This window comes from Rhinolophus ferrumequinum, chromosome 26 (assembly GCF_004115265.2).
Source record: "Rhinolophus ferrumequinum isolate MPI-CBG mRhiFer1 chromosome 26, mRhiFer1_v1.p, whole genome shotgun sequence".
Lineage (NCBI taxonomy): Eukaryota > Metazoa > Chordata > Mammalia > Chiroptera > Rhinolophidae > Rhinolophus > Rhinolophus ferrumequinum.
The window spans coordinates 7,623,588-7,651,184 of record NC_046309.1 but is presented as its reverse complement, the minus strand read 5'-3'; the positions used below and the strand labels follow the sequence as shown (position 1 = coordinate 7,651,184).

At 53.2% G+C, this 27,597-nt stretch overlaps 2 protein-coding genes across 9 annotated transcripts in view; one reads left to right on the top strand and one right to left on the bottom strand.

Moving 5' to 3' along the window:
* Positions 1-19,434, bottom strand: part of FAM131B (family with sequence similarity 131 member B) — a 23,067-nt gene extending 3,633 nt beyond the window's left edge. The window contains exons 1-6 of one of the 4 annotated variants that reach the window (XM_033098704.1): positions 19,196-19,434; positions 2,955-3,064; positions 2,584-2,619; positions 2,155-2,248; positions 1,669-1,866; positions 89-232 (exon numbers count right to left, since the gene is read on the bottom strand). In XM_033098704.1, coding sequence (XP_032954595.1) covers positions 89-232; positions 1,669-1,866; positions 2,155-2,248; positions 2,584-2,619; positions 2,955-3,008 — 526 coding nt within the window. In that variant the 5' untranslated portion in view covers positions 3,009-3,064; positions 19,196-19,434. Of the gene's footprint in view, positions 1-88; positions 233-1,668; positions 1,867-2,154; positions 2,249-2,583; positions 2,620-2,954; positions 3,065-5,562; positions 5,718-5,882; positions 6,292-19,195 lie in introns of those variants that run through there. The other 3 variants (XM_033098703.1, XM_033098701.1, XM_033098702.1) reach the window with 3 other exon arrangements.
* On the top strand, positions 14,725-27,597 carry ZYX (zyxin). 5 transcript variants are annotated; one of them, XM_033098696.1, is made up of 12 exons: positions 14,725-14,786; positions 17,138-17,251; positions 18,564-18,735; positions 18,835-19,057; positions 19,521-19,720; positions 19,900-19,992; positions 20,090-20,608; positions 24,759-24,879; positions 25,024-25,193; positions 25,307-25,485; positions 26,312-26,432; positions 27,034-27,597. In XM_033098696.1, the coding sequence occupies exons 4-12, from the start codon at positions 18,850-18,852 to the stop codon at positions 27,136-27,138; spliced, it is 1,716 nt and encodes a 571-aa protein (XP_032954587.1). In that variant the 5' UTR covers positions 14,725-14,786; positions 17,138-17,251; positions 18,564-18,735; positions 18,835-18,849; the 3' UTR covers positions 27,139-27,597. The 5 variants fall into 5 exon arrangements, with proteins under 5 accessions (XP_032954587.1, XP_032954591.1, XP_032954590.1 ...); XM_033098700.1 differs by lacking the exons at positions 14,725-14,786; positions 17,138-17,251 and adding an exon at positions 17,926-18,014 and having other exon boundaries at positions 18,564-18,730; positions 18,838-19,057; XM_033098699.1 differs by lacking the exons at positions 14,725-14,786; positions 17,138-17,251 and adding an exon at positions 17,926-18,014 and having other exon boundaries at positions 18,564-18,730.

The window sequence follows — 27,597 nt, the reverse complement described above, 5'->3', positions numbered from 1 at the left end:
TTAGAAGAACAGAGATGAACAGAAGCAGCCACGGTAGTTGGGGAGGCCTCTTCGGCCTCCGGGGTAAGACTCTGGAACCATTCCTCACCCTGACTCTCCATCAACTCCTGGTAGTTGTCACTGTAGTTGCAGCCCAGTGGCTCCTGGGCAGAGTTGACACTCATGTCCTCACCATCCATGGAAGACCAGGCCATGAGTGTGGCCTCAGAGATGGCAAACTGTTCCATGACACCTGGAAGAAGAACGGTAGCTAGCACCAGACACTTCCAAGAACGCTTAGACACATGCATGGGGTAGGGGACATCAGGGCAGCGCTGTTCGATACAAATATCAATGCAGGCCACCTATGTACTAATATATCTTATGTAACCCAATGTGTATGAAAGACTGTCCTTTCAACATATAATCTATATAAAACCAGAGCTATTTTACATTCTTCTATTCACATGAAGTCTTTGAAATCCAGCCGATAGTTTACACTTACAGCACATCTCCACTCAGACGGGCCACATTTCAAGTTCTCAGTAGCCACATGTGGCCAGTGGCTACTGTACTAGACAGCACAGTCTTTAGATATGCCCCCAAATGAGGCAAAATCGTGGGCGACTTCCCAGAAGGTCAGATTTAGGATTCCTAGGGGAAAGAGTTGGGGGTCTTCAGGGGAGGTATCCTAAGGGATTGAAATTAGTGACTTCTCGAAGTTTATTTTTGGAAGTTTGTAGGGACCGTAGCTAGTATTAGGTAGTCAAGGACAGAGGATTCTAGATGGGAAGGGGGGTGGAGCCTAAGATCACCAGAGAATCCCCAAGAGAGCATCACGGGATTATGGGTCCACAGTGGTATCAAGGTGAAAGTTCAAGGCATTGGAAGGAGGGATGGAGGGTGGAATAGTGAGGAGGGGGCGCCTTGGGGGGGTCCCCGTTCTAGTCAAAGCCATGAGGAAGCTGAAGCTTACATTGCTGGCCACCCTACACCACCCCCTACCCCGACATGTTGTCTCCCCTCTCACTGATATTTTTTCCACCACCCATACCACCAACACAAAGGTATCTCCCTTCTCTTCTAGATCTCTCATTCTCCCTAGGCATCTTATCGAGACCTGCCATTGTGGGGGCACTATATGCCTGTCTCGTATCTATACTACTTAACTGGAGTGAAACCTCTTCTGGACACCCCTCTCTCCTCACCCAGGTCCCTTGATCTTCTAGTGGTTGTCACAAGTAATGAGCCCACTAGGTGAATCCATGACTGCAGTACGCTAATTGGATAAGGATAAAAAAAAATCCCCAAGGCCTTCCTTTCTTTTTCCTCAAAAAATAGGAGAAAGAGAGTCGTTTGAAGCCCACGGCCCCTGCCTTTTTTTCCTGTATTGAGGGAATCCAGAGGTTGGATAGTCCCACCGTGTAGGAAAAAGGCATTAGGTGGACCCACAATCCCATGTTCACTCTCCTCAGAGATGATAAAATATAAAAATAACACCCCTTCTGAGACGATCAAAGTAAGTTGGAGGGCACCTAGCAGAATCAAGTCAAAGAGTCTGAAATTAGAGCGGGTTGGCAAATTAAGTCTGCCGGTCCTCATTTGGACGATGTTCACACGGAGTGGAGTTGGAGGGTCAGTCTCTGGCCATCCGGAAATGTGCCTCTTGAGGGTTGGGGGAACGAGTACCTGCAAGGAAACGTGCCTCCTTCTCGCCGTCGCTGAGGTCCGAGTAGGCATCCGTATCCCTGCGCACGGCCTCGTGGCTGTGTTGCGGCTGAATGGCCGGTGCCTTCCCCCAGCCCTGCCACTCAATCATGTGGGCCACTCGGCCTTGCCCCATGGCTGTGGGCTTTGTCACGTGGTCCTTCATGCTTCTTGAAATCCCTGAGGGGCCAGACAGTCCCACATCCTCCACAATATTACAGGATACCCATAACAGATCTCATTAGCCCCACCCCAGGCCCAGAGGATTCCATCCCATGGGGAGGCGGGGCAGGGTCCCCAAGGTCTTCATATACGAGAGCAGCCTGGAGGATGGGAGAGGTTTGACTGAAAGGGCAAATAGGTCAGGGGTAGGTAGATGAGGGTCCTCTTCAAGCCCGAAGGACCAGGGAGACTGTGACAGGAGCCTGCAAGTATCTGTCTGGAGAGTCGCCAGGTAAGGAGTCTCACCTGAGAACGATGACTTGGCCAGGGCCCCAATGCCATAGGCGTTCGAGTTTCGCTTAAGCTTCGGAAGAATGGAAGTGGTATCCTCCATGGAGAGCTGGAATGGGAAATGTGGGAGAAGAGGAGAGAAGATGAGGGCCTGGGGGTGCTTTACACGCGCGGAGGAAAGTTGATGGTTTCCAGGCGGAAGGATCGGAGCTAGGGCCGGTGAGAAAGAAAACCATTATAGCCAGAGGTCCCCAAGAGGCATATCCCCCACCCGCCCTTGAAAATTTGGGATGGAGGGTGGGGTAGGTAGAGAACAGAAGGGGTCACAGTGCTTGTTGGAGTGAGGGGGCAGGCACTGTGCGCTATGGAAGGCCTAAGGGGAAATAGAAGGCAGCCGAGTTAGGCTGGAGAGGGAAAGCTGCCGGTGGGCAAAGCTGCACTCACATTGATGCCATCCCAGGAGAAGTCGGTTCGGGTTTGCTGTGAGGAGAGAGGAAATGGAGTGGGTATCCCTGCCACTTCCAGGCATGCAAGTACCCCCCTACCCCCCTTCCTTCAGAGGGATTTCCAGAAGTGTGTGAAGGAGGGAAGGCTTTCCTGAGATTAGCATAGGGAATTAGGATCTCAGTGTAGAACATTTGGCTTTGTATTTTGAGGAATGTAGGAGAAATGTTCTGTAAAAGCATCAGTCTGAAGGAGTGTTTAGGATGTTGTCTTGGAATTTAGGAAGGGAATTCAAGGATCAGGCAGCTGGCAGGCTTTGTTCGTGATGGATCCTGGGCTCTTTTAGAGGTCCTTTGGGGAGGGAGGCTCACCTCAGTGGATGGCCGGTGGAGGCTGCTCCCGTGCAGTGAGCTGGTGCTGTCCATGTTGATTTGGTCGACATCCTTCAGGCCCTTCCAACCCACTGCAATCACTTCATTCCCTGAAGTGGCCAGAGAATTAGGTGAGCCTGACTCAAAGGCCCCTCCTTGGTCTTGGAATGCAGAGGCCAAAGCACGGAGGCAGCCCCTCCAGACCCCTCCTTTCCCTCCAGCTAGGACTCCTTCCTCCTTCCGGTTGCTCCTTCCTTTTCCATCCCTACTCCCCAGTTTTTGAGTAGGAGAAATCCTAATGCTGAGCTGAAATATTCAGTTTGAGCTCAACCAAGAAGAGCAGTCACAGAACGAGTGGTATGTGGCCTTATTTGTTGTTGTTTACATGGAGGGGTCAGTGGTTGGGTTTTAGCAGGAAAATAATTCTCCATTCCGCCCAGAGGAACTTCTGAGGGTGTCTCCTATGTGCCTGTACTCAGAAGCTGTGCTTTTCATCTATTATGTCGCTATACATAAGGGTGGAACTTCTCTGTGTGCCAGCTTTATTTGTGAGGTGGAAGGCATGTTGTGGACCCTCCGCAGGAGTTAGAGAATTCGTCTGAGAGGAAAGAGATTTGGTGAATTTGTCTGACGAGGATTTGGTGGGGATGGAGGCTAGAGTTGGGTGTGTTCACCCAGAAACAGCGAGAGCAGAGAAAACAAAGAGTGAGCCAGAATCATTTTACCTGACTGTTTGGAGACAAGTGATGGATTAAAGAGGAGTGGAGGGGGACAGCGGGAGGAGAGAAGGGAACTTTTAAAAATAGGAACCAACAGAGTAGGTATTCAAGTCAAAGAGAAGACAGAAAACAATGGGAGGGGGTGGGCAAGGCTTGAGGGCTGTCAGGGAAAGTGGAGGCCTGAGAAGGTAATTGTTAGGGTGAGGCCAGAGGTCCTGGTGAAGGGAAACTGATGGCAGGAGGGCAGGGTGGTACCTCCTCCAAGGCTTGGAGAACAACCACTCGGATAGTTGTAAAGAGACTCAAGCATCAGATGGCTGTAGAGCCATCTGCCTGGATAGATCCTTTCTACACAAGCAGTTTTATGATTCTGAATTGAGGATGAGAGGTCCACTCTTGAGAAGGGGTGAACCGAACCCCGTCTTGGGCCTGAGGAGGCATTTAACATAGCTAGTGCAAGAGGAAGGGCTCCTGGTTAAGGGGTCCGAGGGAGGTAGGACCCCTCCAAAATGAGCCCTGCTCTCCCTTGGGGCTACAGGAGAGTGGCGCGATGGGTCAGACCAGAGTCTGTGGCTTGGGGGAAAGAAGAAAGATGGACGTCCGGGCAGAGAGAGTGGGAATGGGGCAGGCAGAGAACAATCTCTGAGGAGAAGGGAGATGGCAGAGTGGGAGAGAGGGGAGGGGGAGGGGGCCTTCACAGAGGAGGGAGAGCTGAGTCAGAGCTCTGCTGGGGGGCAGGGAGGGGGAGGGAGGGAACCCGAAGAAGAGGTGAAAGCAGAGGAGGAGGGGGGTATCCATGGAAATAAATCAGGTCTCAGAGAAATCAGGCTTCCAGAGAGTGAGTTTGTTTGTAATAATAATACGAATTATTTTCTCAGCCTGAGGTCACTGGGGCGTGTAGGCGGGAGAAATGGGGAGTTGCAATGGGAAAAACTGAGGGGTTGGATTAATTTGTTGAGCTGTGAGAGTGGAGTAGGTGCAGGGTCAAGGGGGTGAGGAAGCGGTAGCAAGGCAAAAAGGTGAGGGCGTTAGACGAATTAGGAGGCGCTCTTCTCACCCCCAGTCAAAGGTAAATAAAGGGCCGGCCCCGCCCCGCCAGCCCCCGCTGACAGGTGCAGTCTAGTCCCCGAGTTCCTCCACTGGGCCGGCCCCACCCTGCCGGGAGCCGGCTCCCGACCCCTCCACACCCCTGCCTCCCCGCCCGCGCCCACCGCTTCCCCCACCACGCCAGGCGGGCCCAGCCCCATTCCCTCCGGGCGTGGAACCCATCGCCTCCGGGAGGCCCTAGACGCATCCCGCCCCCGCCCCGAAGGGAAAACGCACGTGAACAAAGCAAATCGGGGGAGGCAGAAACGACAGAAAAAGGCAACGGAGAGGGAAGGAGAAGGGGGCAAAACACGCAAGCCAGATGGAGGCGGGTGGGGGGGGGGGCGTGCGAAAGAGACTCGGGGCTGACACTGTGCTGGGGGGGTTAGCAGGGGGCTGCTCAAGAACTGGTGATGGGGGCGAGGGCGCTGGGGAAAGCGGAGTCGAGGCGGATGGCGTGGAGCTGGTGGGTGAGGGGACGGGAGAGGAGGGGAGAGCGACGGAGGACAGAGGAAGCTGATGGAGAGAGGATGGAAAGGGACCGCGCCTGGGGGAGGGCGATGGAAGGAAGCTGGGAGGGAGACGAGAGAACGCCGAGAGCCAAGAGGGATGCAAGCCCTGGGGGCGCGCGAGGAGAGCGGGGAGGAGAGGAGCGGAGCGGAGACAAAGTGAGGCAGCCAAGCCCGGCAGCGCGGCGCGGAGCGAGGTACCCGGAGGGGCGCGGAGAGGGTGGGGGAGGGGGCCGGAGGACCGGACCCGGCGAGCCCTGCCTCCGCCCGCGCCCGCCCCGCCGCGGTACCCACCCACGGTCCGGGAGCCGATGCAGCCCATGGCGCGAGGCCTCCGGGGCCGGGCCCTCGCCGACGCGGGGCGGGCGCGGGGGGAGCACCGGGAGCCGCGCCGCCGCCCCAGCCTCTCTGCAGCACCGCGGCTGTCTCCGCTCGGCTCCGCTCCCCCCGCCCCTCTCCATCCCTCCCCGCGGCGGCCGCCGTCGCCGCCGCTGCCGCCGCCGCCTGGCTCCCCCGCCCCGGCTCTGCTCGCGGCCGGGGAGGGGGTGGCCCGGGGATTGGCTGCGCCCAGCGCCTCCCCCCAGCCCGGGATCGCCGCCGCGCTCCCCGCGCACCTCGCCGCGCTCCCTCGGGAGCCGTCTGCGGGCCTCGCGCCGCTCCCTCCGCCTGCCTTTCCCCAGCCCCACGTGGGGCTCCTCGCGGGTCGCGGCTGGGCTCGCGCCCCGGGGCCGGTGGAGCCCCGGAGAGTGCCCACCGTGGGTCTCAGGAGCCGCGTAAAGAAAGCCGGGCCCACCCTTCAGTTCTGGTGGATGGATTTTCAGGGTCTGCTCAGAGAGAAAGTGGGGTGGGGGTGAGAATAAAGCCTGGATCCAGGGCCTTGGCCGCCAAATTCCGCAAACACTTGTTTTCTTCCTGGGGCAGCATCTGGGACACAAACGGAAGCGTGATTGGATACAGCTGAGGATGCTTGCGTTTCCTGTGCACGGTGTGTCCACTCTAAGAGATCGCAAAGTCTTTGCTTAGACTAACCCGTGCTCGGCGCTCGCTGGAAATTCCGGGATGGGGACGGGGATGTATGATGCAGATTATCTAACTCCTGGCCTGATTGGGGATGTGGGAGCAGAATGAAGCTCCTTCAATGTCAACTAGAATGAAATCAAAATGTCAAGCCCCAAGACTGGCTAGAAGACTTAGTTTTAAATCCAATTCAACTTTTCTGAGCCTTGCTTGGTCTTCTCTGACAAATAAGACTGTGGATGTCATGAAGCAGTCAAGAGAGGGGAGGCTTGTCCTCTGGCTGGTAGGGAGGATCAGGTAGGTTCCAAGGGCTTCTTGGGTAAGAGATTGAGAGAGATATACAGGTGGCAGGGGTCAAGTGGGCACTGTAGTTACAGCAGGCAAGAAAGAAGTAGAGTCCAGAAAAGTCACACGAGCAAGGAAGGGCAAGAGACTCTTGCCAGAGCAGTACCCAGAAAATGCAGAGTGAGAGAGCAGACCTGGTTCGCACCAAAGACCAAAAGCTCCCCGCCTACTTTTCTGTCCCTCCTGAGGTTGAACAGGGAGAAGGGCAGTGGGCTAGGGGGTCCCTGGTGTGGGCATGTAACAGCGAGAGCGAGAGAAGGTCGTATGGATGTCACATTTAACCTTTAGGTTATGAATGGACGGCGAATCTTCCCGGTGATAACCACTACGTTTTGGGGAATCCCACATGAAATATGTGAGGTGACGCCGATAATCTAATGTAGATCTGGCAGATAGGATTCTGGAGAGAGAACTGATCTTTGGTCTCTGTGCATGAAGAAATTAACCAAAGCTCCTACATCCCTAAAACCATGAGAGAGAAGACAGAAGAGTCAGCTGTAGGTCTGCTTAGATTTTAATTGTCCAGTATAATTTGTGACAGGATCTCAATCCTTCTTTTGACAGTGGAGAGAAATAGAAAGTATTTTTCCTTATATCTACTATTGTTGGTTATACAAAAGAAGGACCAAATGGTTTCTGCTCTCCTGGAATATATTGTCTAGTTGCAAAGCAAAGAAAATGTAAAGATGGTAAAAAGAAAAGAAGAAAACAACCTCCATTACCACAGCAGTTCCACCCAAACCCCTAAGGTTTGAGCAGACAAAACACTGCCAGCGGAGTTTCCAGGTCAGGAGTAATGGGCCAAATATCCAGCTCTGCTCATGCCCTCCCACCTGAAATTGCTCTCCCTTTCGGGTGCTCTCTGATTCCACTATTCTCAGTATTACTCCGGTCCAAACATGGATATAAACCCCTCCCTTACACAGCCTTAACACAACTGTATAAGGTTGGATTTATCCAAATGATTATATCAAGGTCAACAAAAGGGATTTCAGGTCTTGAAGACTCAGTCCCATCCCACATTCTGGTTTTTTTTGCACCAGAGAAAAGTAGAATATCATAGGTACAACCTTAGCCAGCTTCCTTCCTGCTTCTCGTACAGGATCCTCTCACTTCTCACCATTTCGAGGCATTTTCCCAATCTCTTTGCCACTTTCTGAGCCAAGGTCAGTGATTCCAGTTCTCGTATAAATGAGAACAACCTTTCCAGAGGACAATTTGACAGTACTGATGAAAAAAATCTTTACAATATGCATTGATGTTGTTGTTGCTACATTGTGACACAGCTGTTCCATTTATAGAAATATTCGAAGGAAATAAAAATAGAATGTGGACAAAGATTTAATCTGCAGCACCCATCAGAGCACTGTTTACATAATAATGAAAGATTGTACATAAGCCCAATGTTCAAACCTGGGGGTTAATTAAATAAATTATGGTGTATGTCTATAACAGAATACTATGGAGCCATTAATAATATTTTATAACTGTATTTGTTGACAGAAAATTATATTGTGACATTATAAAAAATCAGGCTATAAGAATTACAGTACATCGATTTTTGTTTTAAAATTCTTCTCCTGCCTTTTGTGGGGCTTTCCATCCCAAGTAATTTATGGGTTTCCTTGGGGAAAGCTTATGTTTTCGAAACGTCTAATCCCACTCATTGGGTACAGTTTGACCCTCGATGAAATCACAATATTAACCAGTCCATTTCCAATGTCTAGAAATATAAGACTTGGGCACTTCCTAACTTGTTGCCTTTGTGACACACCCCTAAGGTGAAATTATACTTCCATCTTCTCTGTGGTTGCTGTTTCACGCTCCTAAACGCCTATGGACAGAAGGAAGAAACCAAGTGCAGAGATACTAACACAGGGACTGCTGTCCCAGAATTCACGGACAGAATCCAGAGGCCACAACATTGGAGGGAAAACTTACACCTTTATGTTCAGTAACCTGTAACTGAAATTATGCACTATGTAACTGAAACCCATGCACTTGGGTTATGCATACAGGCAGCAAACCACTTCAGTTTTAGAGATATTGTACTGTCTTTATTGCCCATAAAAATCACAGACATTTCTATTCTACAACAGTTGTTGCAGATTGTTTACATTTTTTGTGTTCACTACTTTGAAATTCCGGTAGCATTGGACTTGCCTACACATTTCCTTATGTGATGCTTTTATGAAGAAGCAGATAGATCACTGTATCAGAATTTTATAATAGCTGTATTTGATATAATTGGTTCCCTTTGTAATCCAATGCATTTGGTATTCTTAGGGGTCCAAGGCACAAAAAGCTTAAGAACCCCTGGCCTCTAAATACATATGAGGGAGAAGGGGGTTCTCCTAATTCTGCAGGAGCTCAATATTCCTTTTAATAGTACCAACTTAAAGGACCAAGCAAGACACTTAACATTCCATTTTGAAACCTGACTCCTCAATAACAAAGACACATCGCTTTTATCTGCAAGACTGAAAGAGCCAAACTCAAGCTTCATGGCTGCCCTCACCCAATGGAGAGGCAGCTCTAAAACACAACAGCGTAATCAAGTATTTCTTTTGGCTTCATGGGAGACACTAGATCACAGGTAAGGGTCTATGAAAAGATCCAGCTGAGAGAGGGAGGTTCCAAGCTCAAGAGAGGAAGATTAATCAGCACCCAGGGTAAATTCCGAAGGCAGCCGCCAAGGGTGGGTGCAAAGCCCAGTAAGGAGGATTAAACTCATATAAAGGCACCCAGCTCCTGTAGTCTAGCAGAAAGGATGGAACAGATGCCAGAATGTTGCACATTTGGTGTCAGGAAGATGAGGGATTCCTGTCTGATGGCGTCTGTTTTCTCTGAGAAATAGGAGGCGAAATCATCTACTAAGCGTCTGGGAATGGAGGAGATAGAGAAGAAAATAATAAAAAATAATATCCCTGTATCACTTTACAGCTGACAAAGAGTTTTCAGTCTCCTCTTACGACAACCCAGTAATGAATTGGGTTGAAAACACTGGGGTTAGAGGCCGATTAAATTTCTGTTCCCCAAAATTACCCAGCTGGAAAGAGGAGCTAGGACTTCAACTCAGATCCCCAGATGGAACATTCATCCTGGATGATGTAGGAAAAATCTTTACTTATGTGTTTGTTCATTTGTTTTTTAAATATTAGATTTCCTGGGTTTAGGACATGTTACTTGGTATGCATTCTTTTCCTCTTGTCTTGATTTAAAGTGGGACCATAAACTGAAGAGAGGGATGAATCTATCTACATTCCTCAATTTTGAAAATGGAAAAGCAAGGATCTTCCCTCAGGTGACTTACAGCCGTACTACAGCTCTTGGGTGCTGTCATAAAGTATTGATGAGAAGAGTGTCTCAGTTCCAGCTTGTCAAAATCTATGCCTTGGATCAGAATCTCTGTGTCTCGGGGCCACAAGGAGGTGACTCAGGCTGCTCCCAAGTTTAGTCAGCTTTGGAGCAGCTCTTCATGTCTCACAAGAGGTATTATGTACTTAAGGAACCGGAAGTGTGTATGCCAATACTGGAGAACCTCGAGAAAAAGGCTGGAGGAGATTTTGGCAGAGGAACACCTGGAATGGCGTGGGGTCTGGGTGGAAATCAGAAGAGTCTGTATTCTTTTCAATGGGAGTAACTTCCTTAATTTTCAGTGTCATGCAGGGTGTCATGTGGGGTCTCTGGTCCCGCTCCCCACATAAGAATGCAGGATGTGGTGAGGCCAAAAAGGAACACCCACAGAGCCGTAGATAGGGAAGTCATACAACTATATTCTTGCTGGTGGCCGGGCAAGACACATGAAGTAGGATCCACACGATTTGCAATCTGCCATCCACTTCTCTGCCTGCCAACCAACCAACCAACCAACCACCCTACCAACATAGCCATGGCAGTTGTACCAGTGGCTAATGGGCTAACTGGTTACAGCTGATGGCCAACCAGTCACAACTGATGGCCGTCTACTACCCGAGCCAGCACCTTTCCATGTGAGGCCGAGAGCCTGGAAACTGCTCTCTGGGACTCTGTCCCCACACTCAGTGAACAAGAAGACAAAGAATGGGGTTTGGGGCTCAGGTTGCTGACACATGGCAGCAGACTCAGCGCTAAGTCATGGATGGGTGGGGATGTTGGTAGTGTGTAAATTGTATTTCCACAGAGTAGGAAGTGCCACAGAATGCGCTGGTGGTCTAAGGAGTGCTCTTCCCCACACCACGCCCACCTTCAGCTGGATTCCCCGTGTAATCCATAGATGAAGTCCCTGGCCATTCTGTTGAGGCAGAGGCTTTCCTGGGCAGAGCAAGTTTGCTGAGGGAAGGAAGGACATCTCAGGGCAGCTAGTTATATAGGAAGACACATTCCATGGCAGAAGGTCTCTGGTTCCAGTGTTGGTAGTGGGGACAAAAAGTCCTCATTTGACTTGTGCCTGACCTGTGGGACACTGTACAAGATAAAACCTTTTAAACCAGCAGAAGTCATTGGTCGTATGACTTTTGGATGAAGTTTGAAACCTTTGCAAAATACTAAGGCTCTAAGGTGAGTTCATTCCCATGTATAGTGAAATAAGGACCCTTGGCAGGGGGGTGAACCCCCCACCCCTCTGTTGGTGCAGGCCCTGGAGACACACCTCCATGCATGAGGGCAAAGCCTCCTGCTGATGGGCATATCAGCATCACTGAACCCACATTTTGCAGGATCCTGTGTCTCCATTCAGCAGAAGAGAATGCCCAAATGTTTTCCCGGTGATTCTAATAGAGGCTTTTGACTAGATTATCAAGGGAATGCATTTGCCCCATCTTTTCTTTGAGAAGCAGGTGTGTGGGAAAGCCGGGAAGAGAATCATTTCGGATTTGGGGGTTCCATCCAAACATTCTAATGAGAAAGGCCAGGCCAGGGGTTCTGGGCTAATGGGATCCCATATCCTTCTCAGAGAGGGGAAGGGTTGGGTCCAGCGAGCCTGGAACAATGTCCGTCAGGCCCAAAAGCATACTCAGGGCCTCGGGGTGCCATCATATCCAGGTCACAGGCAGCAGCAGACCAGGCAGGATACCAGCACCAAGAAAGCAGGCCTGGGCAGCCATGAGTCAGAGGCCAGGAAAGCAATTCAAGCACAGTTCATCAATCCCAGAGGGCAGATCAGATGCGATCTTCAGAGGTGAAGCGAGTACTCAGCATTCACAAATCCCAGAGCCACTGATGGACAAGGGAAAGACTCAGATAGGTAACACCAGGCAGTTGCTTCTTCCAGCCTCAGGGACCCTACATGCCAGTATTTAACTCCTGTCTCCAGGAGGGCCAGTGGGAACCTGGAGCTGGAAGGCTTGTTCCTGACCATCACGGGTAGCTGCCTGCCTAGTATTTATGGACTCAGGGAAGAGGAGCAGCTGATGTCACATCATGCCTCTGGAGCTTTCTTATTGGCCCTGCTGGGACCCTTTTGCCCCACCTTTCTGCTAAACTCCTCCAGGAGAGATATCCTGCCTCGTTCTTGACTACCTGCTGTCACTGACTCACAGCCTGGTAGCTGATGCTCTCTTACTACTTGCCAGACTTCTCCATCACCAGGTAACAGCGACAGTCCAGCTCTCAGATTCCTGAATATACCCCCATTCTGTGCCCCATCCCTGTGCCTTCCCTAGTGGGTATCCTATAACCTCAGCTTGGATGCCTCTTGCAAATGCTTTCTTGGACGAGGGTCTGTTTTTGCTACCAAGTCTAACTCCCTGAGACCCTTTCTCCTTTCCTGCAATTAGTCCTGATCCTAAATAATGTTTAATACATAATTAAACACTATTACGGTCTCCAGGTCTCAGCCCTTCCCAGTCTGCCACCTTTAAGCAAGATGACAGAGAGGACAGCAGAGGCATTTTCCTGACAATGAAAGAGCAGGGGATGTACAGGACACTAAGTACAGATCACTGAGTGTTAGAACTGGAGGAAAACTTAAGATATCAAGTCCGTTCCTGTACTTTCCCAGAAAAGGAACATTCGTTTCAGACTTTTACACTCACACAGCCAGTAAGTGGCTGAACTGCAACAAAAATTCAGGTCTTCGAACTCATTTCTAGTGTTCTTCTCCCTATCCTGTGATGCCGCGCTAAATTTATGTTGGATTATTTTTCTGAATTTTATTGGACCATTAAATACTGTTGAAACATGCTCAGTCCCCACACTCCTTTTGCTCCATGGAGATGGATCGGCTCCTTTTGGATAAAATGAGGGGAAAAGAACGTCGTTCTAAGAAGGTAGGTTTCATGCTAAGTGTTTTTAATACAGTTAAAAAGAAAAGAACATTGTTCAAACTTAGGAGTTCCAGAAATAACTATTCTCTTGTTCTGTGTGTTTAAGAATGGGTGTGTAATCCTTATATATATGTAGTCAGGTCATTGTTTGGTTAAGGTTTTTTTCACGCTGATAAGCTGACAGGGAACACAGTTGTTACTCTCCTGGAAGGTGGCGAGTCCACTCGAGGGCTGTTCACTTGCTGAGTCAATCGTGATTGTCCTGTGAGTGTGCAGTGGACCCACCCAGGTGGGAAAGAAGAAAAGAGCCTGGAAACTTTGAACTCCAAGTGCTGTATAGGTGTTCCTCTCAAGTAATAACGTGCCCGTTTGAGAAAAACGTTAAAATGCAAGCAAGCAAAAATGTAGATACATACCACGAGGTGGCTCGAGTTAGCCGAGTTGAATGTTATTCCTGCTGGTGGCAAATTGTGTTGAGGGAGGGGCGCAAGTAATTTCTCCATTCTAAGGTGGGAGCTGGAATTTGCCTCTTGATCTTTTAAAATATTGGTTACATGTTGAAATGATAATATTTTGGATATCGTGGATTAAAGTATGTTATTAAAATAACAGCACCTGTTTCTTTTTTAGTTTCTTTTTAAATTACCTAGATGGCTCCCATCATATTTCGAAAGCTCTTAAGCTGTACCAAACACAGGGCCTCCCTTGATCTAATATAAGATTTCAATGGTTCTGGAACCCCGTTGCACTAAGTAAACGTACAAGGCCCTGGCTGTGTGGCAGACAATGTGTTGGGTCCACCATGCTGTGCTGATACTGAGCACACAGTCGTAACTTTGCTGGAAACCGGGTCGGTCTGCTCGGTGGCAGACATGTCTTCTGGTGGCATCTCACACCTGGGTACAAAGGCCCATCTCTAGCATGTTGAGAAGTCTAAGTAGGAAAACATCTGCTATTCTGAGTGAATCCCTTTTTCTCTTTCTGGGACTGGCTGTTCATTTGCCGCATTCATTGCATTACGGCAGGTAAATAACAACAAACCAGATGGCAGGAAGTGTGATCTAAAGAAAGCTTGAGCAAGCTCCCTCAGGAGTACCCACTTCCTGTGTGAGGTGAGCCTGGTGGGTTTCTTCATAGGAAGGACACCTTATCAAAGGGAGCGGAGGTGGTGGGAGCCACCAGACAAACAGAAGTACTTCTCATCTCAAGTTGCTAGGTTATCTATCCGTGGTTAACCCCCCCACTCCATGACATGTTTACTTCCCTCTAGTGACTTAGTCAGCTATTTTCAGTACAAACACTCGAGCTCCTAGCCAGGCTCTCTCTGATTTTGACATCCCCTGGGTTCAGGGAGAAGGAAGAAAAAAGGCAGCAGATGCTCCACGAGTGGCTGCCGTGGTGCCAGCAGCCTGCCTGTGCTGCTCTTGGTGCCCTGGGTCTCTTCCTGTCTGCCCTTCCCTGCTCCCTCGGCTGCTGACTTTCTGCCATCTGACCATCTGCCTGCTCTGCACCCCCGCAGCCACCACACATGGCTGCCTTGCTGACGCTTTCAGTGCCTTTGGGTGCCCATCTGGCTCAGACCTTGGAAGGTATGGATCCCCGCCTTCTACTGATCCTCTGACCTCTGCTTCCTAGATGCCCTCCCTGTGCGGCTCTGCTCACTGCTGCCTGGACGCGGGAAAATAATAATGAGGCGAGACGGCCACCCAGCTATTGTAAGTCGTGTAACCACACCACGCAAGCATTACTGGGAGTGGGGGGTGGGGGTGGGTGAAACTTGTTTTCTAATCTTTACACTTACCTACTAAAATATCTACTGAAGTGTTTTTTCCTCTAGATGAAGAGTTTCTTGAAGGCAAAAACTGGGTTTATTTACCTTCATACCCAGTGCCTGGAATATATAAGTTATTGGTTGATCTGAGGTTGGGAAGAGAAAAGTGCAGAGGGGATGTTTTGATGTCAGACTACTGGGCTGGCCCTGAGAGAAAGGAGGGAAAAGGGGGCATTTGTGGTTGTCAGTCCATCCCTTCCATAGGAGAGTGGTCCCTGGGGCCGCAGGGCTATCTGGGTCTTGCTGGATGCTTCACCCTCCTTCATCCCTATTCCCATCCAACTCACCCATCGTGTCTGCAGTCCCACGGGGGACGTCTTTTGTCCTGATTAACAAATGCAAGTGGGACTAGGAGGGGAGTAAATTTGGGAGAAAGTGGGAAAGCTACAGAGCATGTGCCCCGTCCTCAGTGCAAGAAAACACTCTGATCTAAGGAAAAAGAGATGATGGCTCTGTCACTTGTCTTTCTTTTCCTTTTTTAAAATTATAAAAGTAATACACGTTCCTGGAGAAAAAGACGACAGTTGTAAAAGCTTTCTGCCTTCCCCCAATCCCATGCCCTGACACCAACCACTGTTAACCATTCTTGGAGAAACCTTCTGGAAAAGTTCTATTACACAAAAGCATCTCTCTGTATCTCTATCTCTAGCGTTATCTCTACGTACATGCAGATGGACAGATACAGAGAGACAGACGGACAGAATTTGATGGTACCATGTGATGGAAAAAGAAAATGGTGGCCTAAGGGCTTAACGTGAGGGATGGAGAAGAGGTTGTTGATGGACAGGCAGGAGCTCCTGAAGGGGAGCCGTTGATGATGGACTGCAAGGATGTAAGTGGGGGGCAAGGGGGTCTTCAACTAAAATATTTGCGTTGCAAAACATTTTGCAGTTTTGAAGGTGAAAAATGCAACATCTAGTTAGCCTCAGTTTCCTTAACTGAAAAATGGGATAATAATGTCCATTCCTGACAGGTTCACTGTGACAACTAAATGGGGGTTATATATTTAAAGTGGTTAGTCTTATGCCTAGTGTCACGTACTAGGCTTTCTCTAAGTGTGTATTATTATTATTAGGATGATGATGATGATGGTGGTAGTGGCTTTTCTTGATGTTGTTTATGCCTCACGTAGCACCCGGCACATAATTGACCCTCGGTCCACCTGCAGCCCACGTCCGGAAAGAACTTCGTGATAGCATCCGTCTTTTCATTCCAGAATTCTTTTGCTACTGCCCTTGCTCGTTCCTTCTTCTTTTTCCTTTTCTTCTTCTTACTTTAGGTTGTGTGTCCTTGAGGAAAACTTTCTGATACCCGGCGGACATAAATCTTTGGAGATGTGTAGAGATGTTTTAGGTAGCAAAGATCCCTGCTCATTTTCTTATGTCCTCTCTCTTGCCAGGGCCCAAGCTGTTGGAAATGATTAGGTGGAAACACCTTCGTACTGGCTACCTTTTATACATACAACCTGGGGAGATCAATTAGAATTGTTTACTTAAGCACCTAATAATTATTAGGGCCGCTCCTGTTCATCGTGTGCATTTTAACAGCATTGACCCTGCAGGTCCACTGGTGACATCCTGGCCTAGTGACCCTGACCTCCTGGGGTACCCGGTGTGTTTCTCCTTGTATTCAGAATGGCTGGCTGAAACCCCTTAGTTTTAATATTCTGCATCCCAAATGCTCTTCGTTGTCAGTAAAACTAAGCCTGCCTACGCACTCTTCTAGTCTTGATTTATAAATAGTTTCAGCTGCCTAACAATTATACTATATTTTGCACAGGCACGTTCCTTAACGAGACATTTACACGGTCGATGGCTTTTCCTCTTGTGACGCTATCTGGAAACCATCTTCCTTTTTTCTCCAAGTGGGTGTATTTTGAAGGCTCGGCAATGAGACTTTTGGTCAGAAAAGCCCAAGACACAATTTCCAACATGCACAGGAAATCCAGTCTCAGATTTCTAGCAGGTCTTCACAGGGACAGGCCCAGGACCAGCTTATACCTGTCAGAGAAGGTCTGGGCAGCATGCTTTATAGCATACACGGCCACACATGCTTGTGGCTCTGAGAAACACCCGTGAGAAAGACAAGACACCAGAGAAAAGAAAGATGAGTGGAGTCTGAGTTGAAGATGTAGTATTAGGCATAATACAGTATTTGGTAAGGTTGAAGGAAGGAGCAGGCTTTGCAAAACAAACCCCAAGGCCCTTGGGAGTTATCTGCTTGGCAACCGAGAAGGGGACCTATGGAGCATGGGGGGTGGGGGTGAGGGGGAACGGCCTTAGGGTAACCTGTTAGAATTTTATTTCTGAGTGGAATGGGGAGCGAAAAATAATACCAAGTGTTATATAGCACTTTCAGATATGGAATTTCATTTATTTCTCCATATAATGCAATAAGGTAGGTGGATTAAATATCGCTGTTTTCCACACAGAGAAAATGGAGAGAATGAAGAGACTTGTCACCTAGTTTGGACACTCACACTAGTCGCTGCACCCTGAGTTCACCCTGCTCCCTTGTCTCCAGGGTTGCTTCACTTGACACCAAGGTATAAGGGAGTGAGCGCTGACAGCAGAGCCCTCAAGACACCCAATTCTCGCCTAGACCTTGTGGCTAAGTGGGCATGACTCTGTGCCCCTCTCTTAAGTTCCCCACTTGTTTTCTCATGGTAAAGGTCAGGGATGAGTCTGGATGATCTCCAGCGCACAGCCCAGATGCTTGCTGACAGTAGCCGATTGGGAGGGCTGGAAATACCGAGCAGGGTGTGTACTGGTGACCGACTGCCTTCCATGGCAGAGAAGGCTGGCAGCGCCCGAGGGTGATATGTTAGCCTTAAACGGACCGAAAGGCCATAAGACTCCATAGTTTGCAGGTAGTGAGTGTGGAGGAATTCAGGAGACAATTTGTAAGTTTCCATGTTCAATTAAAAACAAAAAATAGAACCAAGGTCGGTCCCTTTCGCGTAGCCTGGGGCACAGAGCCCAAGGCTGAGGAATCCGGTCGGACCAGTGGGGGGCTCCACAGAGCGCAGTCTCGGAATCCCCTGAGAGCCGCTCCGCCGCCCAAAGACTACTTGAAGGGTGGGTCACCGTGGTGCCCACGTCCGCGCACGTCCTCCCTGGCCCCCAAGGCGGTGGGCCGCCCCCGCCTCCGCCCTGCTCCCCACCTCCATTCCCCGGCCCCTCCCACCCAGCCTCTTCCTCCCGCAAATCTTAACTGATCTGCAGACTAGGGAGTCCGTGCTGAGAATTCCTAGAAGCCTGAAGAGGCTGCCCAGGATTTGAAGTTAGGATCCCCCAAGAACCCTTGAGGTTTGTGCTCACACACACCCCCATCCAGGTCACGGAAGGGCCTCGGGGGGCGTGGGTAGGGAAAACGCCCCACTCACCATCCCAGTCCACCCTGGAGCCCAGTTCTACCCCAGTCCTTCCAGTCCAGCCCGACGGGAGGGGATTTGGGGCGCGGGGCTGGCGGCTGGGTGGGGAGGCAGAGGAGCAGCTGGAGGTGGCGGGGACAGGTAACGGCAGGCCCGGAGAAGGGGGGGCTGGGCCGGGGCGGAGGCTCAAAGGAGCTACTTCGGCACGTCCGGGGCACCCGCGCGACCTCCGCCGGCTAGCTCAGAGTGGGGACGGTGAGTCAGATCCCGGGCAACCGCGGGTCGGGCGTGGAGGGGGGCAACTCAGGAAATGACATCAGAGGCCTGTGCTCGGGGAGGGGTGGTCCGCGCCGGGCCGGGGCGGCGGAGGTGGGGGCAGGAGGACTTTGGCAGAGCCTCGGGTCCGGGGGCAGGACCAGGGCCCCTTCCTGGGGGAGTTTCCTGCCCGGTCAGCCCTCCCCGCCTCTCCCCGCCCCCTCTCCAGGCCGCTCCTTGTATGGTCTCGGCGTTGCGCTCTCCCCGCCCCCTCCCTCCTCCCTCTGCTCTACGTCCCTCCCCCGCCTGGCTGGAGGCGGCTCGGGACCCGGCAGAGTCCGCGGACCCGGCGCCCAAGCGGCCACCCGAGACGCGGCGCATACGCTCCGGTCCGCGGTGAGGTGCGGCGAGCCGCCCACAGGGAGGGGACGTGGGGATCCGGGCCCGCCAGAGGGTCCTCCTCCGGGCTCGGCGCGCGTAACCCGGCCACCCACCTCCAGCAGCCCGGCCTGGCCATGGCGGCCCCCCGCCCGTCTCCCGCGATCTCCGTCTCGGTCTCGGCTCCGGCTTTTTACGCCCCGCAGAAGAAGTTCGCCCCGGTGGTGGCCCCAAAGCCCAAAGTGAATCCTTTCCGGCCCGGAGACAGCGAGCCTCTCCCGGCCGCCGGGGCCCAGCGCGCACAGATGGGCCGGGTGGGCGAGATCCCCCTGCCGCCCCCGGAAGGTATGCAGCCGTGCTGGGGGGCTGGACACCGGCGGGCTCCAGGCTGGGGGCAGTGGTTTTGAGAATTTGGGGGTGTCTGGAAATGTTGCAGCGGAGGGGGCTGGGCGCAGCCACCCTGTCCCGAGCAGATGTTCTTACCTCATCGTGGAGCTCATGGCTGAGAGCCAGGGTTCCTGGGACCGGTCCAAGTCCTTCGCCTGGGGGTGGGAGGCGGGAATGCGGGACACGAATCTTCCCCTCCGGGTCCGTTTTCCAAAGTGTAACGGGAGCTGCACCACTCCTGCGCCGAGCCCCCGGCCGTTCCTGACCCTGTGCTCTCAGGGTGTCTTGCGCCCCCTTTTCCTTCCCGTGTGCCCCGGGACCCCCAAGAGAGTTCTTGGCTTGGGGGTTAGAGCTGTAAAAGGAGGGGGACTCGGGGAATGTTAGAGGGGCCCCTGCTGACTGCCCTCTTTCCTTACCCCAGACTTTCCCTTACCCCCACCTCCCCTCCTTGGGGATGGCGACGATGCGGAGGGCACCCTGGGAGGTGCCTTTCCACCGCCCCCTCCCCCGATCGAGGAACCGTTTCCCCCTGCACCTCTGGAGGAGGAGATCTTTCCTTCCCCGCCGCCTCCGCTGGAGGAGGAGGGAGGGCATGAGGCCCCCAGTCCCCTCCCACCACAGGTATGGAGGCCTGGGATGGGCAGCAACGCAGGGACACCCGCAGGGACACCCCCAAGGGAAGGAGAGGAGGGTCCTTGCTTCTACCCCTTCCGCACCTCTGTCCTGATGGCACCTCTGTCCTGATGGAGTGGGGTGGGAATGGAGGACTGGAATGGGTGCTCTGACCCCTGATCCTCTAGCCCAGGGAGAAGGTGAGCAGTATTGATCTGGAGATAGACTCTTTGTCCTCGCTGCTGGATGACATGACCAGGAATGATCCCTTCAAAGCCCGGGTAAGGAACTGGAGCGGAGGAAAGGAGTGGGGACAGAACTTGGAAGGGCAGCACCCTCCTCTAATGGCACTTCTCTCCCCTCCTCCTTCCCTTGCAGGTGTCATCTGGATATGTACCCCCACCGGTCACCACTCCATTCATTTCCAAGACCAGTACTAAGCCTGCAACTGGGGGCACAGCACCCCTGCCTCCTTGGAAGGCCCCCTCCAGCCCCCAGCCTGTGCCCCAGGCTCAGCCTCCTAGCCAGGCACTGTTCCATGTACAGCCCCAGCCCCAGCCCGCAGCCAAACCTCAGGTCCAGCTCCATGTCCAGCCCCAGCCCCAGCCTGTGCCTTTGGCTAACAGTCAGCCTCGAGGTCCCCCAGCCCCACCTCCAGCCCCTAAGTTTTCTCCAATGACTCCCAAGTTTACTCCTGTGGCTTCTAAGTTCAGCCCTGGAGCCCCAGGTGGACCCGGGTCACAGCCCAGTCAAAAACTGGGGCCCCCTCAAGCTCCCTCTTCCACTGGCACAGGCTCCCCTCAGTCCCCCAGCTTCACCTATGCTCAGCAGAGGGAGAAGCCCCGAGTGCAAGAGAAGCAGCACCCAGTGCCCCCACCGGCTCAGAACCAAAACCAGGTGAGGGAGGGTGGGAGGACTAGGGTGAGACCTGGAGGCTGGCGGTAGGGGGGTAAGTTCAGGAGCCAGAGAATGAGGGCAAAGATGAGTGAGGTGGGGGTGGTGGGATAGGAGTTTCCAGCCTCTGGGGTTGGACTGGTGGGATAATGGTAAGAGAGAGCTCTTCTGGAGGAGGGCCTGGCAGGGGCTGCGGCTGGGTGGGGCCTGACGGAGTGGGAGAGCAGCACAGGCTCTGAATTAGGAGGAGGATTTGGTGGATCTTCCCTTGCACCCTGCCCCAGAATGTTAAAGGTGAGGGATGAGATCATCATCCAGCCAACCTTGGTTCTTCCCCCTGCTTGGATTCTTGAGTTAATCTCTCTGCTTCTCTGAGCGCTCTCACCGCCCAAGGGCCCATCTGATGATAAGAGTCGCTGCATTAGTAAACACTGGCTGAGCCAGCTTCTGCTGAGTGCCAGGCACTGTGCTCCGTGCTTGGGATGGAAGAGATCTCCCCAAGAGGTTAAGCCTGAGCGAGTGGGGTGGACCTGGGATAGAATTCCCTGCTCCCCATCTCACAAGACCCTAGGCAAGGGAGGTGAACTTTGAGCCTCAGTTTCCCCGTCTTTAAAATCACACTATCCACTCGGTACAATGGTTGTGAAGATCAAGGAGCTGATGCATAGAAGGCGCTGGGGTTTTTGTCTAGCACAGGAATGCTCAAAATAGAAAAACGATCATCCCTGCCTGACCATGCCTGCCTTCTAGTTCAGGAGATGAGAGCTTCCAAGTTGAAGCGACCTTGATGGTCATCTAGTCCAACCAGCCACAGAGTAAACCGACGACAGGCATGTCTGTCTCTGTGTGTGCAGGCACAGGATTGGAGGAGATGCCAGGTGCCACTGAGTTGTGCAGAATCCTGTGTTACAGGGAGTCGGCAACGGGCTGGCAAGTTAGGAAAGGCATCATGGCGCTGCTGTGCTTCGAAGGATGGGGGAACTTAGAAATCCAGAGAGGAGAGGGAAGGGCATTGAGGTGGGAATTGCATGAACAAAACTCAAGGGCACAAATATACCAGGGTGTTTGGAGAATAGAAAGTAGAAGGTCATTCTGGGAAATGATCAAGCGGTAGAAAGGTGGATGGGGGCTCGAGGGAGGAGGCAATGAAATAGCGCACCAGGGGAGCCTGTGAGTCCCGGCGCGTCCTTCACGGTGTTGGAGTGATGTGTGGCTGGGCCAGAGGACCGATGACAACCATGCTTTTGGAAGCTTTTGGGGAGTGTTTCCAGCAGCGGTGCGGAGTAGAGGTGGGAGGTGAATGACATGTAGAGATTCACTGGACCCTGCTGAGAGCAAAGGAAGTGCCTCCAGGACCTGGTCACTTCTCAGCAGTTGGAAGAGGAGGGGGAGGGGGGAAAATGCCTGGGTGTGTTGGGGAATGACGGTATTGCTGACAAAATAGAGAAGTCCAGAAGGGGAAATGGTTTGGACGGGAAGAGGAGGGGTCCAGCTGTCAGCGTGTTGAACAACACATTCCAGGAGGACTTTCGTTCAGCTGGAACTGTCATTCACTTGGAAATAGAGGACTGGGTTTCAGGAGAAGGGCCTGGACTCGGGGTTGTCGTGTGCAGTGGTACTGAAGCAGCCAGGGCTCTGAGGTGGCCAGGGCATGCTCACACAGGAGGAGATGAGGGCCTGGGAGGAACCTTGGGGAAAGCTCGCAGGGGTCAGGTGGGAGGGGATGAAGGGTGGAAGCAGCAGGGGCATCGTAAGTCAGGGTGGAATCTCACAGGATAGGATGTGAGGGCTGGGGAGCTCTCCAGTGGGGGGTTGAGGGAGATGAGGACTAAAAGAAGGCCAGAGATTTGACTGTGTGGACGTCATCGATGGCTGTGGGGTGGTCCATCTGTGCCCTGTGGTGGGGACAGTCAAAGGAGTTGAGAACTGAGTGGCGGTGAGAAAAGTGGAGTTGCCGCATTAGCCTGCAAGTCAGAGGTTGGCAGGGAGATGGACGAGGAGAGGAGTGTGTGTGTGTGTGTGTGTGTGTGTTTCAAGTTAGGGGAGAAGGGCCCAGATATGTGTGTGAACCAGGAAAAAGAATCTGCTAGAGGAGGTTGTTAGAGACTCCTATGAACAGGGGCTGCTGCTGCGATGAAGTCCTGGAGAAGAGGGGGTGGTGCCCTCCGCCCCTGCCCCCCACCGTGGCATTCCCCGAGAGCAAGGACAGTGTCACCACTGTCCTGTGTGTTGGGTGGAGAGGAGGAACGATGAGGGAGCTGCAGCTGGCTGGCTTCCATCGTCTCAGTCATGTAGGGGGGGAGGTCATCGGTAAGAGCGAGTGAGGGGCTAAACAGTCGGGGCTCGAGAAGACGGAAAGGTTTGAGACAGCTGCTGTGGGGAAGGTGACTGGGAACGTACAGGAGCCAAAAACCAGACAGCCGAGCTGGGGCTGGAGGACGCGGAAGGCCCTGCAGTGTTTTGTGAACTCATTCTGCAGTGTTTAGTGATCTCCACTTACTTTCCGCAGTTCAGAGGCAGAAACAGGAAGTGGGTGGTGGCGTGACCTGGGCTTGAAGTTGGACCAGATAAATGAGGGTGACAAGAGTGGCTGGGAGAGCCTTGTAGAAATAGGTGGTCAAGGGGCCGGGCTGGTTGGGGAAATGGGGGGTGAGGAGACACACATGGAAAGGTTGAGAGGCCAGGAATGAAAGCCTTTCTGAGTAGGTTCCTTCAGTGGGTGCGAATGGGGAAGGGGCAGGAGGGATGGATGGTTAGGGCTCAAGTCCAGGGTTTTGGAGGTGGAGAGAACCGTGAACCTCAGGTCCAAGATGGCCCGTGGTGGAAAGTGCCTGAGATGGAGGGGCGTTTGGAGCCACTGGGGTGGAGCTAGAGGTCTGGTACCATCGGTGTGGAAACTGGGACATAGATGCTGGCAGGCAGAGGGGAAAGCCAACTGGCTGAGTGTGTCAAGGAGCATGGAAACCCATGGGGCGCTGAGGTATATGAATAGTTCATACTTGAAAGAATGCAACAGGCTTTTAAAGTGGCACCAGAGAGCAAGGGCTGGCTGAGTCCCCTTTCTCTGTCCCCAAGGGAAAGAAAAATTGGGAGAAGAAAAGGTGAGCTTCCATTGCAGAGAGGACTCACAGGGAACACAGTTGATTGAGGGCAGGAGGTGGCAGGAGTCTACGGGGAAAGTGGCTAAGAGCTGGGGCTTCTGTGTGTCTGTTTCCCAGAGCAGATGTGTCTCTGGATACAGGTGGGGTGAGGGAGATGTGGCCTGGGCTTAGGGCAAGGTGGCTGTAGGAGGAGGTAGCTGGGAGACAGACTCCAGGTGTCAGGGGAAGGAAGGCCTGGGCCCTGAGAACATTCAGTGGCCACAGTCCTGGGTGGACTTACCCAGTAACAGAGAAGACCAACCAGTGTTCCTGTTGGAGCATCTCATGGCTATGATGATGCAGGCCCCTGCGTCACCTCCTCCTGGTACTTTTCAGGGTTCCTGCAGTCCCCTTCGCCTCACCCCACACCCATCCCTAGCTCTCTCAGGATCCCCTAAATAGGAGGGGTGAGCTGGCCTAGGATAGGCCCTTCTTTGAGGCCTACTGGGCAGGAAGAGAGGTCAGGTAGCCCAGAACCCCACTCTCAGGAGGGACCCCAGGACCTCTGTGTGGGGGGCTGGGGGCTGGGCTGCTGCAGACAGCCCTGAGGGTTTAACCTGTGCTTCCCGCCTGTGTTGTATCCTCACGCTAACAGGGCTGCTCGGTAGCAGGCGGGACGGGTAGGTGTGTGTGCACCTGGGTTCACACGCCGTCGCGTGCCGACCTCTTCCATGGGGGGCCATGTCTGAGCATGCTCTGTGGAGTTGCTGCGTGGCCTGGTGTGTTCGGTGCTTCTGTGACCTGAGCTGCTATGTGTGTGGCCTCCGTCCGCTCGCTCAGTCATTCTGGCCTGTCTGTGGCTGCCCAGGGGGGTTTGGGCAAAGTGGGTGGAAGAGTCATCCCCTCTCCCGGATTTGTGTGGTGCTGGGGTTGGGGAGGGAAAATGAGGAACTTTCAGGGTCAAACGTGGGGGTGAGTTAGTCCTTCTTGGGAGAAAGTGGATAGCTGACTGGGGAATGTTCTTGAAGGAGGGTGACCCTTGAGAGAGTGTGAAGAAAGTGTTGGGGTTTCAGGTGCGCTCCCCTGGGGCTCCAGGACCTCTGACTCTGAAGGAGGTGGAAGAGCTGGAACAGCTGACCCAGCAGCTGATGGAGGACATGGAACATCCTCAGAAGCAGAACGTGGCCGTCAGTGGTGAGCCCACCGTCCCCCGTTGGGACGTCTGCCCCTCCATTACTGTGTTGGCTGGTGCCTGTCTTCTCCCTGTGTGAGTCAGCTGATCCTTGGCAAGCCTATGTCCTCCCTCTGATCTATTTCTGTCTTCTCTGTCCTTCCCAGAGTCCTGTGGCCGGTGTCACCAGCCCCTGGCACGTGCACAGCCTGCAGTTCGTGCTCTGGGGCAGCTGTTCCACATCACCTGCTTTACCTGTCACCAGTGTGAGCATCAGCTGCAAGGACAGCAGTTCTACAGCCTGGAGGGGGCGCCCTACTGTGAGGGCTGCTATACTGTGAGTCACGTTGTGGCTCAGCCAGGGGGTGGGATGGCGGTGGGGCAGACCTGCCTTGATAGCGGGCTGTCAGGTGCCAGTTCCCAGCCAACCTCCTACTGCTACCTCCTCAGGACACCCTGGAGAAGTGCAACACCTGTGGGCAGCCCATCACTGACCGCATGCTGAGGGCCACAGGCAAAGCCTACCACCCGCAGTGCTTCACCTGTGTGGTCTGTGCCTGCCCCCTGGAGGGTACCTCCTTCATTGTGGACCAGGCCAACCGGCCCCACTGCGTCCCTGACTACCACAAGTGAGGACCCACCACCACCTTCTGGGCCCAGCTGTGCTTTGCCTGGAAGCCGGGCTACTAACCCCTTGACCCCAAGACACCTCTAACCCCCTGACCTTACTTTCTGGCCCTACAACCTATCTACAGACGGCAGAGACCAACTTATCTGGACGCAGATGTCTGTCGTTCTTAGACCTGGGTAGCCAGGCTTACTGCTGGCCAGTCCCCCGGCCTTTGGCTCGCCAAGGCTTCTTTTGGGTGTGGTCTTGTGTTCAGCAACGTGTGCTGGAGTGACTTCATTTCACACACAGGCCAGGTTCTAAACGTTCCTTTAGACATCAGCTGTTTGGAACTCTGGTTTCCCCCTAGAAACAATGTTTACAAGGTGGCTACTTCTCAGGCTAGTGGAAAATCCTGTAATGTGGCTAAAGGGCGGTACAAGGAAACTGCAGAGCCTGGCTCCCACCTCTGTCTGAGGTGTGCATTTTCAGGATTCCACCCGGGCCAGGAGTTTACATCCCTCTGTACTCCGCCCCAGTAGTCGGGCACAGGGACCTGTGTGGTGTGGGGGGGTGGGCTAGGGTCAGGGCTGCAGGGATGGGATGAAAGGGGCACCTCTTGGTATGTTTTCTGCAGAACTGCCCTGTGGATGTGGCTTTGGGAGGGTAAGGTGAGAAATTTCCGTTACGGTGGCCGGTCTTAAGCCTTTCTCTACCTCGAGATGTGGGGCAAGGCGGGTCAAGACGTGTGCCCATTGCCGTGCCACCGCCATCTCCTCCCTGCGCTCCGGTGAGAGCCCGGTGCCGCTCGCCCCATCCTGACCCGTGCCCCACTTGCTGCCCTCCAGGCAGTACGCGCCCAGGTGCTCTGTCTGTGCTGAGCCCATCATGCCTGAGCCTGGCCGCGAGGAGACTGTGCGCGTGGTCGCTCTGGATAAGAACTTTCACATGAAGTGCTACAAGTGTGAGGTCAGTGTCCCTGTGGCCCCCGGGGCGGGAGGTGGGACACTGCTCACTGACTGACCAGGTGGTGGACAGGGCCAGTCTGGAGATCGATGTCGTTTTGAGAGTGACCAGTGGCAGTACCCAAGCCTGTGCAGCCCAGATGCTTCCATCACTGCAGGAAAGGGGGGCTGGGGTTTCTGTGGGGTCACTCAGCTGTGGATAAACCAAGAAAGGGTGCTGACCAATGGCAGGGAAGGGTGCCTTCCTTTGTTGTGTCAGGGTTGGGGGCTCGGATTAGGAAGAAAAGTCAGAATGGAGTTGAGACAGGTGGGAGAAGCCCGATATCCTTTATTGGGGTGGACACTTTGGAAGCAGCTCTACCCACTGCCCTTCCTCCTGAGGGAGGCCTAGGGAACAAAAGTGAAAGCGGGTAATAGAAGAAGTGGGGCTAGCCCTGGAGTGGGGGTGTGGCGGTGGCTGGGGGAGGGAGGGAAAGGAGACAATGAGGACGCCAGCTCTGGGCCATTACTTGCAAAGCATTTGGCCTTCCTCATGTAAAATGGGGGTGAGTGGGGTGCACAGGACCGTTTCCCACCAGGGCGTCCTTCCTCTTCCTGCCTCTCAGGACTGTGGGAAGGCGCTGTCCATTGAGGCGGACGACAATGGCTGCTTCCCCCTGGACGGCCACGTGCTCTGCCGGAAGTGCCACACTGCCAGAGCCCAGACCTGAGTGAGGGTTGGCCCTTTTCCACCGCGAGTCCATTCCCCATCCGTGGACCACCCACACTGAAACCACCCGGCTCTTCACTTGCCCTGCCCCCTCCACTATTTTTGATGTCTAGCCCTTCCCTCCATTCCAAAACCCACCCAGTATCCCCGTCCTGGATCCAGGGCCCCCGACAGGCCTAGCCTGCAGAGTCCCAGCCCGGGGTTTCCTGTCCTCCCCACCATCCTCCAGGTACCCCACCTGAGATGGCACCAGGTTGAGCACTGCTGCTTTCACTGCTGCACCAATGCCCCCAGCTGCTGGCCCATGAGCAGCCTCTACTCCGCTTTCTTAGGGCCAGGAGCCACCCTGACCCTCGGGGAGGCTGGGCTGGGCTGGGCTGACTGGCCTGCACGTTCCCACCCACCCCCGGGCGGCCAGGTTGTGGCTGTAGCTACAAATAAAAAACATTGTTTTCCAGAA